General features: G+C 50.0%; 1 protein-coding gene across 1 annotated transcript; it reads left to right on the top strand.

The window, feature by feature from the left end:
• Positions 1 to 1,016: 1,016 nt before the first annotated feature.
• LOC308637792 (cocaine esterase-like) lies at positions 1,017 to 10,208 on the top strand (the record flags this gene model as incomplete). Its single annotated transcript, XM_081274617.1, has 13 exons — positions 1,017 to 1,134; positions 1,986 to 2,101; positions 4,509 to 4,713; positions 5,703 to 5,844; positions 6,563 to 6,696; positions 6,777 to 7,035; positions 7,430 to 7,528; positions 7,809 to 7,949; positions 8,059 to 8,139; positions 8,369 to 8,516; positions 8,899 to 9,036; positions 9,520 to 9,592; positions 10,022 to 10,208. The coding sequence occupies exons 2-13, from the start codon at positions 2,026 to 2,028 to the stop codon at positions 10,206 to 10,208; spliced, it is 1,683 nt and encodes a 560-aa protein (XP_081130743.1). The 5' UTR covers positions 1,017 to 1,134; positions 1,986 to 2,025.
• Positions 10,209 to 12,105: the final 1,897 nt, after the last annotated feature.

The following is a 12,105-nucleotide window of genomic DNA, read 5'->3' on the forward strand; positions in this document are numbered from 1 at the left end:
TGCCCTGAATCCTGCTCTAAGGCAGTCACCTAATTGCTAGGGTTCCTCTAGTTGCCTTGCCCCAAATATGATGGACATGGACACTTTTAGGAATGGCTCTGTCACTTCACATACTACTTTTGAGATGCAAGCGGATCTCAGACTCCTTTTCCTGGGGAGTGGCATTCCTTTTAGGCACACACCACACTTTATCCACTGACCAATTAATATACATCTGAGTGTCTTCCATTTTTTGACCAATTCTAATAAAGCTCTTAGGAACATTGTCATAAATTATTTATATGGACCCATGCTGTCATTTCTGTTGAGGAAAGACCTGAGAAGAGAATTGCTGAATCACATGGCTAGTGTGTGTGGAATGCTTAAGGGAAATACCAAGTTTACCCCACAAAGACTCTGTCACTTTGCATCCATACCAGCCATTTATAAAGGTATCAGTTGTTCCATCCTCTTCAACACTTGGTCTGATGGTCTTAGATCAAATTGTGTTTAAACCATGTGTTGGGGATCTCATTGCAGATGTTTGTTTTGACTTTTAGACTCTGCTTCCATTTTCCATTCTCTCTCTCTCTCTCTCTCTCTCTCTCTCTCTCTCTCTCTCTCTCTCCCTCTCTCTCTCTCTCTCTCTCTCTCTCTCTCTCTCTCTCTCTCTCTCTCTCATCTCTATATATGTATAAGGTATAATATATACAAACACATACACAGATACGCTCCTGAAACTCTTCATCATTTCACATTATTACTATTATCTTGGTTATTGTCAAAGCCAAGGCTTGTGTAAGATGGTGCCATAAATGGCAAAACACATGGAGACCTCCACCCTAGCAGACTCCAGATTAGGAAGAAGCACTTGTTGTCCAGTTGACACAAAGAGCTTATAATAGGACTCAACTGGGAGGAGCCCAGAGCCCAGCTAAGAACTAGGTGAGGAGAATCAGAACAGAGAAAGCATCTGCCCAGGCTGGAGCTGGGCAATGGCTTGGAGCAGAGTACACTGGAAGGAGAACTGAATCCACAGCAGCCTTGCTGATTGGATGGAGGTCAAGGAGAAACAGTGCTCTCAGCATGCTGGCTACTCACTTGTGGATAAAGCTGATTATTCCCCAATATGGCTGAGAAGGAAACAATACTGAGGTGTGAGAGCCTATGATGGGGTGGGGGTAGGCTAGCCAAGGATGGTTTGCAGGGCAATCTCTAGGCTGTCTGAAGTTGAGCCCCACACCGCTTCATCAGGGAAGTCAGTTTGAGCAGATCCTCCTAACCAGACGGGCTTCCATACACACATGCAGGGCTCAGGAGTTTCAGAATCTCCCAGAGGCATCTAATCCCTGGGAGTTCCTGGACAGGCAGGCACTTATTTCACATCTTTCCAGTGGATAATGACTGTAAATTGGACCTTGGTTTTATGTGGATGGGTATCTACAAAAATGCCTTCACAAAGAAGGGTCAGACTAAGAAGGGTGAAGCCCTCTGAGGATCTCAGAACATGGTCCATAAGAGATCAGGAACTATTGAAGGGCACCCAGTTAACTATGAAGGTCACAGTCACATCTCCCTGCCACTGTGTAAGCAGTTCCCTACATTCCAGCAAGGTCACCTGTATTTCTCCATCTCTGGAAATCTTCATTCTGCACCCCCCAGAGAAGCCCCCCATGTTCCTCCAGTTACATCCAGCTCTCTGCTCCCTCCTCTCCTCCCCAACACCCTCATAGGCCTGTGACAGCAAGGACAGGGAATTAGTGACTCCAGGTGTGAGGAGAGGGGTCCTGGGATCTCAGAAGGCTACAGAGGCTGTGCAGTACCTTAGGAGGTGGCCAAAGGAAGAAGAGGGGTAGGCCCTGCCCACAGCACACTGGCTCCATGACCTCTGAGAGTTCAGAGTGACTCTCCTGCAGCACACACCTTGCAGGGCACCACCCATTTCCCCGCCTCCTCGCTGTCAGGTTCAAATTCCCCCTGGGCAGAATGCTGCTCTGCAGTTCCAGGTGAAGCCCAGGAATACAGAAGCAGCCCTGGGAGCCGACCATGTGCCTGCATCGACTTCCTGCCTGGCTCCTCATCGTGGCCTATGGGCTCCTGATGCTCCTCATCCAGGGCCAGGGTGAGGCTGCCATGGGGAGGGTGGTAGAGACCAGGTTGCAGCTGCCAAAGTGCACAGAGACAGAGCCTGAGCCTGGAGGGAAGGCACCAGGGGTGGGGAGTTGGTAGAGGAGCCAGATGAAGGGGATAAGGGGCAGGAGGGCGAGCCAGAGAGGGTCAGAGCTGCCTCCCATGGAGGAGTGAGCTAGTGTGAGGGGGTTCTGAGGAGCACAGTATGAGCAAGTCAGAAGCCTCTTGGCAAAGGAACAGGGATAGGGACCTTCCCCTCCTGTGTGTGTCTGTGTCTGTAGCTACTACTCACCCTTGGATAATAACATCAGCAATATAAGAGCTTGATGGTTACATTTGGCTCCGAGTGTTTTGATCCCTTGGCCAGAGAAGTGCTGGCACCTTCCCTAGGCTCCACAGGCAAGGTTACTGGCCCTGGGCATTACAGTAGCCCGTGGTACCACTTCTTAATGCTGATCTGATTGACTGCTGGGTTCCCTTCACTGGTAAACCCAAGCTGGCATGCCTTGGATTGTTTTCTGGAATAAAGGTGAAGTGCTCTGTATCTTCTAGAAGTCTCTAGGCCCTTATCAGAAGCTGCTGATAAGAGAGTACCATGCCCAGGTAGTGTCAGCAGCCCTGATCCCTCCCACGCCAAAGGCTCCTATTGTCGGTGTTGGACATAGTCCCAACTTTCCCAGTCTAATCTGCACAGAGGAATCCATGGTCCCTTGTCCCCTTTGGACCACCATTGACAGGCTTCCTCCCTTACCTGGGGCTTTAGAGAACGAGAACTTTCTCAACAGAAAGATTTTTCTAGCTTCACTGAAAGATTGTATTTTTTAATATTTATTTTTTTAGTTATAAGCGTACACAATATCTTTATTTTATATTTATGTGGTTCTGAGGATAGAACCCATGGCCTCAGGCATGTTAGGCGAGCACTCTACCTCTGAGCCACAATCCCAGCCCCTCCCCTGAAATATTCTATTTTCAACAATCTTTTTCTTGAACTCACATACAAAAAAAAAAAAAAAAAACCACCTGAGTCCTGAGAGGGTACAGATTTGTGTCCCACAGTCTTCTGCCCACCCAGTCCTGGCTCCTCCACAGGCCCATCTAGGTCTTAAATAGTGTCCAGGTCTTACACTACTCATCTTTGTCTCTCACCTAAATGGTCACAAACCCATCTTTTCTGGTGTGACCTTTTCCTCATCGGGACAAGAGGACATTTCACTCTCCTACATACATACACGGGTGAGATTCCTCCTGCTGGTCCATGCAGGGCTTCTCCTCAAGGAAGCAGCGACATTATGTCATCAGGATTCATTAGCAGGCTTTGTCCTTTGTAGTAAGTAATATCAGGCATTAGTGATCAGTCACCACATGAGTTACATGGACCACGATCCCTCTGGCAAGGCACTGTGTGGAGACAGCATGTTGGTAGGGACAGGAGTGTGTCTTTGGACTTGGAGGGATGCTGGCCAATTTCCTTCTCTGGTCCTGTGAGTGGCTGCTGCCCTGGCCTGACCTGTACCAGGGAGCATCAAACATCAGATCCTAGGGGATCTGGTGGGAGAGAGGAGGAGGTTTGGAGTTTTTAACTTTTTCTTATGGAAACCAGCTCAGATCTACCACATTCTAGAGTGAGATCTTGAGCCTGGGGGAGGGAAGGCCCCAGTGATGTGGGAGCTGGGGAGATGTGAACAATAGCAGGAGAGCTGTGGACCTGACTGCTAACTACCTGCACCCTGAAGCACAGAGAGGACTGGGACAGCCAGAGAGCTGCACAGCACCGAAGAGCGGGCCCATTCTACGGTAGAGAGAAGAATTAAACCCATCATGCCCAACATCAACCTTTACCAAATATCATGACTTGGACAAGCCAGATATATCTAGCTTGACTTTCCATAGGCTCCTTGCCTTGATCCCCAAGCCCAGGCAGGACAAGATTTGTATGGTCTGAACTCATAGCTCCCCTCCATACGTCCGTTTCTCCTTTCATGCATGGTGATTCTTTATGTCATTTCTTGTCTTCTAAAGCATGAGATCCTTGAGGATGGGAAACTTTAGTTCCATTCCCACAGTCCTCCTAGTGCCTGACATGACCTGGCACAGTGAGTGCAATGGACACTGTTGCCCCATCAGCCCAAAAGACATTCTGCTGGCAGATGTGAGGGCTAAAGGATGGTGGCAAGTCACAAGAGCCTGGTGAGCCTGGAGGGATAGGCTGTGACCCGGTCGAGTGATAGTGGTGGTGGGGATAGGGACAGGGATGAGCAGAAACATTCTGAAGCGAATGTTGACAGATCAGGCTCCCTCCATAAGGCAGAGCTGAGGAGGGCCAACCAGGCCAAGGTGCTGCAGGCCAGCAGCTGAGTGGGCAGACCTGAGCCTGAAGTGCATCTCTCTGCCCACAGGCCAGGACTCAGTCAGCCCCATCCGGACCACCCACACCGGGCAGGTGCGGGGCAGCCTCATCCATGTGAAGGGCACCGATGTGGGGGTGCACACCTTCCTGGGAATTCCCTTTGCCAAGCCACCTGTAGGACCACTGCGCTTTGCAGCCCCTGAGCCCCCTGAACCTTGGAGTGGTGTGAGGGATGGGACATCCCACCCGGCCATGTAAGTTCTCCTGGGGTCTGGGAAACCTCAGGGCTGGGTGGGGGTGGGTACCCTGAGCCCTGGGCCAGGCTGCAGTGGCTCCTTCATCTAAACTGCACTGCAAGGCCTGGGGCTATAGACCAGTGGTAATGTGTTTTTTGCAAACTAATGCACCATCTTTAAAACCCAGGTTCGAAATGAACAAATATACAAAAACCTATCCATCTACATTGGGGCAATTCCCACACTCATTCTTCCAATGCTGGAGTAACTTTGCCACGCCCCTGCGTCAGAGTGTGGAACCCAAAAGACATTAGCTCCAGGTGCTAAACACAGAGAAGAAAATAATGTCCCTGGATTTATCTTATTTCAGAGGTTCTCTCCCACCAGGGGAGATGATTCTGGGAGAGGGTCGGCGTGGCTCTCTGAACCTATAAAAGGCCTTGACTCCAGCAGTCGATGCTGCAGATCCCTGAGGAACGCAACAGTGGTGGCTCCTTGGGGACCCCACCCACAGGGCCATGGGAAAGGGGCATGTGCTTACAGCTCAAGACTCAGTGAAGGGGTGAGGTTTTCTGAGAGCCTCAAGTTGGGCTGTGGGATGCCCCATTACCCTTCTGTGAGAACTAACCTCCATCCACTCAGGCACCACCTGTGTGGGGACACCTATGCTGTTCCAGGCCTGAGTGGGGATAGTAATAAATGGTGACTGTCAACAGGGGCAGCCAGTGTTTCCCAGACAGGGCCCTAGAGTCAGGATTGCCCAGCCTCAGAAGGAGGTGGACGCAAGTACTCAACAATCTTGAGGCCTCCCTGGGGGTCGGGAATCCATCCCTGCTTCCCCAGAGCCTGTGGCCTGGAACTCAGTGGGAAATGACTTGAAAGAAGGATCATGTGAGGCAAGGCATCAGTTAAGGCAGGGAGTGAGGTTGTCTGGGATTGAGTCAGGACCTGAAGTCTGAATTGACCACTGCTCAGCCCCTGGAGTAACTGTATTCCATTGTCACCAGGTGTCTGCAAAATGCAGATGCATTGAATCTAGAGGCTCTGAACCTCGGGAGTACAAACTTGCCTCCCATCCCCATGTCAGAGGACTGCCTGTACCTCAGCATCTACGTGCCTGCACATGCCCGTGAGGGCTCTAACCTGCCTGTGAGTGTGAAGTCATGGTCAGTGGAAGGGTGGGAGAACATTTTTGGGAGAACATTAGAAGTGGGCTTGGGACATGGTTCAAGGTAGAGAGCTAGCACAATGCTGTGAAGGCCTGGGGTTGACCCCAATTACTACATACGAATACCAATCACACTGGAAGACACAGGTTCAGCTGGCCACCACTATAGTGTTTATTACCATGAAAAGTTTCTCACTATCAGCTCCAAGAAGTCCTCTTATGCAGGCAGGAAGCTGACCTAGGCATGGAGTCAAAGAGCCCTGGATGCTCTCAGAGGCCAAATGATCTGACCCACTAACCAACTCACCAGCTTGTACCCAGGAGATCCACGCAGGTGTCCAAAGCTGCACCTTGAGATCACTAAATTCCATGACCATGGTATATTTTTTGGGCCACAGATTAGATGACACTTTAAATTAATGTTCAAGTGGGATAATCACAGAAATATCAATTTCTTTTCCTTTCAGAGTACTTCTAAGAGGAATAGATCCAAGTTCTGCTTCCTGGTTAGACTCCAAAGTATGGGAGGCCTGATCTTCCAAATTGATCTTACTCTGTCACCAGTACCCTAGGTCATGAGGTCCTATTAGTGTTCTGTGTGGATAGCTACACAAGCCAAAGTGGTGTTCAGAGTAGGGGATCAGCCACGATGGGATTGGGCACGGTGGCTAGCACACGGTATATCTCCTGATTTCCCAGGTGATGGTCTGGATCCATGGTGGTGCCTTGGTGATGGGCTCAGGTTCCATGCTTGATTGTTCTATTCTGGCAGCCATTGAAAATGTACTGGTGGTCAGTATCCAGTACCGCCTGGGAGTTCTGGGCTTCTTCAGGTGAGCCTGGGACAGGGATGGTCAATGGGGGCTGAGTAGACAGAGGACCATCCAGTGAGCATCATCCTTGCATTTCTCAGCACTGGAGACCAGCATGCCACTGGCAACTGGGGCTTCCTGGACCAAGTGGCCGCCCTACGCTGGGTCCAGCAGAATATCGCCCACTTTGGAGGCAACCCTGATCGCGTCACCATTTTTGGCCAGTCTGCAGGTGGCAGTAGTGTGTCCTCACTTGTGGTGTCTCCAATGTCCCAAGGACTCTTCCATGGTGCCATCATGGAGAGTGGGGTGGCCCTGCTGCCTGGCCTCATCACCAGCTCATCTAAGGATGTCTCCACAGTGAGTATCCTTTACTATCCAAGGCCAAATCTGCAGACTCACCCGTCAACTTCAGAGCCTTTGCCACTCTGTCTGTTCCATGGGAACAAAGACCATGCAGGTGTCTCTGGAACTGCCCACCACCCCAGGGTTTTTTGAGGAGCTCTAAGGTCAGAATCCACACACCCCTGCCTCAAGTGGTTGATTTTGCTCTTTGGTGTGAAAAGCTGCATCCAGGGGTCCCCATCCTCAGAAGACACATGGAAGCAGGTGTGATGTCTCCTCTGGATGATACCTGAGCTTCAGGGAAGGTGGAAGGATTTCACACCTGCAGCAGTATAATAGGGTACACTTTGAGAATTAAGGGCAACCCGCACAAAGCTGAGATATAGGCAATACCACCCTTTCTTTACAGATGGTGGCTCACCTGTCTGCCTGTGGGCAAGTAGAGTCAGAGGCTCTGGTGAGCTGCCTGCGGGGCAAGAGTGAACAGGAAATGCTGGCTGTTACCAAGGTAAGACTGAATGGATGTTAGTGAGGAGACAGGGGTCATGGTATATGGAAAATAAAGTGCTTTCCACTGTGGAACAAAGATCTCATTTCCAAGGCTTGGTCTCCTTGTATCCTCATAGCCTTGATTGGGATTTGAGACAAAAATATTCTAAACCAGGTAAGAATCTTTGAATGTTGGTGTGAGCATCATTGGTTGAGTTAGGATGGGTTGGAGGTAACTCCAGTGTCATTAGACAACAAACTTTCCTTCCTATGATCATGTACCTTGAATTCCCCCTTAGGCTTTCAGTATCATTCCTGCTGTGGTGGATGGGGCCTTCCTACCAAGGCACCCCCAGGAGCTTCTGGCCTCTGCTGATTTTCAACGTATTCCGAGCATCATTGGTGTCACCAATGATGAGTATGGCTGGATGCTTCCCATGGTGAGTCTCCTCTCAAAACCCCTACAATAGTGTCAAGTGTGAGCAGCTTTAGACCTTGTATATCCTGGTCATCCCATTCCTAATTCTAGACTATTCCTTCACTACACAGCTCTTGGGCCCCCCTGAAATCCAGAAAGATCTAGACAGAGAGTCCACGCGAGCTGCTCTGCAGAAAATATCAGCACAGATGGTAAGACTTCTGGGGTCCTGCACCAGGCAGAGTGCAGTCAGACACTCTTCCTTTTCAGTAATCCCCAGGAACAAAGATTGATCTATGTGCATTTGTGGGTGGGGCCACCGCACAGCTTGACACCATTGCCCTATTCCCTGACATTACAAACCCCAATCCCTACCCTCTAGCTCCTGCCTCCCTGCCCCAGAGATTGCCTAACCTGACTCTCCCTGGTCACCTGGACTAGATGAAGTTGCCTGCCGAATGTGCTGACCTATTGATGGAGGAGTACATGGGAGACAACGAGGACCCCCACACCCTCCGACTCCAGTTCCAAGAGATGATGGCAGACTTCATGTTTGTGATGCCTGCACTCCAAGTAGCACATTATCAGAGTGAGTGTGTCTGAACCTGAATCCTGGCTTCCTAGGAGACAGCTCAGAGCTGTGGGTCCCTGGTGAGGTCTGGTGTCAGGTCCTGACGCATGTCTTTATCCAGACCCTGGTCCCAGGCACCTGAAGGCTGTTATCTCAGTAAATCCTTATGAGTAGGGTAAAAGATAGACATCACATTCATTTAACAGAGGAGGAAACTAAGGTAGTGGCACTCAAGGACTTCCCGTGACCACACAGCCAGGAACTTTAAGACATGACTTAACAAAGAGACTTCCAACTGCCTCTGAACCATTCTGGGCTTCCAAGCCACTGTGAAGATTCAAGCCAGCTTTGGACCTAGAAATCTTGCCACCAAAAGTCACACATCCTGTCCACCCTCCAGGTTCCCATGCTCCTGTCTACTTCTATGAGTTCCAGTATCGTCCCAGCATCTTCAAGTACATCAAGCCACCACATGTGAAGGCTGACCATGGTGATGAACTCCTCTTTGTGTTTGGATCCTTCATCAATGGCATCAGAGGTGAGCACTCCTTATTCCACAGGAGCATTCTCATGACTACAGGGTGGCAATTGCTCTCATTGTACAATGAGAAACTGTGGCTTAGAGAGAACATGGGATCCAGTGTCTACCATCTTACAACTCAATGGGTCATTCCAGGGTTAGACCTTTCCCAGTCCAATCTATACACCTTCTATGCGTTCCCACCCCAACAATGGTGTGTTGCATGGGAGAAGAGAGGGTTGGGTAAAAGCCTAATCATTTCTTAAATGACTTCACGGTGTCCAAAAGAAGGAAACTGCTAGGCCAAGGAGGAGCCCAGTGTTGATTCATTTAAAGGCTGGGAGGAGTAAAGGCAGGTTGGGCAAGCAGAGGGCCAGGCCCTGGGACTGTGGTGATAGGGAAGGGACACAAGCCTGGGGCTGGGGTGGTGAGTGTGGCCCAGGAATGGACAGCTGGATGGGGTTGGCCAGGACCTGGACCCTTGCCTTCCTTCTCCCACAGTTGAGCTCACTGAGGAAGAGAAGCTGCTGAACAGGAGGATGATGAAGTACTGGGCCAACTTTGCTCGAAATGGGTGAGAAAACCTGAACACTGCAACCTCCCAGGGACACGGGCCCTCCACTGCTCCCCTTGTCTGAAGTGACCCCATTAGCTATTGTGTGTCCTTCATCACATCCTCGCCCCCGAAGACCTACACTCAAAAAGGGTGCTTTGTGGGTGCAGGTCACTGGTCTCTTCTCACAGTGGTCTAGAGGGTGAGCCATGGTGCTGGGCTACCATGAGAGCCAGTCTCTCACAGGGAAGGGCAACCCAGGCCAGGTTTCTCTGCCCTGTGTGGAATGACACAAGTGAGAAGTCAGTGCTTTCCTACATCTCCCCATTCTCAACACCCTTTTCTGCCTGGCTGGATGCCCTGTCCATAATTAGGGTGGAATATCAGATTTTAGTTCAACAGAGCTCAGACTGACCCTCACCCTGCCCTGCTGGGAGGGCATGTACACAGGAACCCCAACGGAGAAGGCCTGCCCCACTGGCCACTGTTCGACCAGGACCAGCAGTACCTGCAGCTGGACAGCCAGCCTGCTGTGGGCCAGGCCCTGAAGGCACACAGGCTGCAGTTCTGGACCAAGACCCTGCCTCAGAAGATCCAGGAGCTAAAAGGGGCTGAGGGCAAGCACACAGATCTCTAGCTTCCGAATAACTTGTATGCAATTAAATTCATCTCTTGAGTGTACAATTTACTCACTCTGAGGTAATATGTAAGATAAGCAAACACCACCACCACAAGTTTTACCAGTTTCTTTCACTTCCTAATCTTCCTCATACCCTTTTATAGTCCCTCCTTGCCCTGAATCCTGCTCTAAGGCAGTCACCTAATTGCTTATCCCTCTAGTTGGCCTTGCCCCAAATATGATGCAAATGGACACTTTTAGAAATAGCTCTGTCACTTCTCATACTATTTTTGAGATGCAAGCAGATCTCAGATTCCTTTTCCTGGGGAGTGGCATTCCTTGTAGAATGCTTTATCCATTGACCAGTTGATATACATCTGAGTGTCTTCCATTTTTTACCAATTCTAACGAAGCTCTTAGAGACATTTTCAGAAATTATTTATATGGACCCATGCGGTCATTTCTCTTAAGGAAAGACCTGAGAGGAGAATTGCTGAGTCATATGGCAAATGTGTGTGGAACATTTAAGGGAAATAAAAAAACCCTTCTCCAAAAGACTCTGTCACTTTGCATCCCTACCAGCCATTTATGAGGGTATTAGTTGCTCCATATCCTCTTCAACACTTAGTCTGATGGTCTTATCAAATTGTATTTAAACCACGTGTTGGGGGATCTCAATGCAGATGTTTGTTTTTACTTCTAGATTCTGCCTCCATCTCCCATTCCCTCCCTCCCCCCCCATCTCTATATATGTATAGGTATAATATATACAAATACATACACAGATACGCTCCTGAAACCCTTTATCATTTCTCATTATTACTATTATCTTGGTCATTGTCAAAGCCAAGGCCTCTGTTAGATGGTGCCATAAAGGGCAGAGCCCATGGGGACCTTCACCCTAGCAGACTCCAGATTAGGAAGAAGCACTTGTTGTCCAGTTGACACAAAGGAGCTTATAATAGGACTGAGCTGGGAGGAGCCCAGAGCCCAGCTAAGAACTAGGTGAGGAGAATCAGAGCAGAGAAAGCATCTGCCCAGGAGGGGCTGGGGCAATGGCTTAGAGCAGAGTGCACTGCAAGAAGAATTGAACCCACAGCAGGCTTGCTGATTGGGTGGAGGTCAAAGAGAAGCAGTGCTTTCAGAATGCTGGCTACTCACTTGTGGATAAAGCTGATTGCTCCCCAAAGTGGCTGCGAAGGACACAACACTATGTTGTGAGAGCCTATGGGGGCGGGGGAAAGCTAGCCAAGAATGGTTTGCAGGGGAACTTCTAGGCTGCCTGGCCCCACACCCCTTCATCAGGGAAGTCTGGTTAAGCAGGTCCTCCTAACCCACACTGGTTTGCATTCACACATGCAGGGTTCAGGAAGTTGAGCCCCACACCTCTTCATCAGAAAATTCAGGTTGACCAGGTACTCCTAACTCAGACTGGCTTCCATTCCTAGCCCATGCAAGGCTAAGGATCTTTCAGAATCTGTCAGAGGCACCTAAGCTCTGAGAGTTCCCTGGAACAGCAAGCACAGTCACACCTCCCTGCCACTGTGTAAGCAGTTCCCCTCACTCCAGCAAAGTCACCTGTATTTCTCCATCTCTGGAAATCTTCATTCTGTACCCACCAGAGAAGCCCCTCAGGTTCCTCCAGTTACATCCAGCTCTCTGCTCCCTCCTCTCCTCCCCAACACCCTCATGGTTGACATCAAGGACAGGGAGTTAGTGACTCCAGGTGTGAGGAGAAGGGTCCTGGGATCTCAGAGGGGCAGCAGAGGCCGTTCAGCACCTTGGGAGGTGCCCAAGGGAAGAATAGGGGTAGGGCCCTGCCCGCTGCACACTGGCCCCATGACCTCTGAGAGTTCAGAGTGACTCTCCTGCAGCACACACCTTGCAGGGCACCACCCATTTCCCAGCCTCCTCA

Source organism: Spermophilus citellus (assembly GCF_964194105.1).
Source record: "Spermophilus citellus genome assembly, chromosome: 18".
NCBI classification, from domain to species: domain Eukaryota; kingdom Metazoa; phylum Chordata; class Mammalia; order Rodentia; family Sciuridae; genus Spermophilus; species Spermophilus citellus.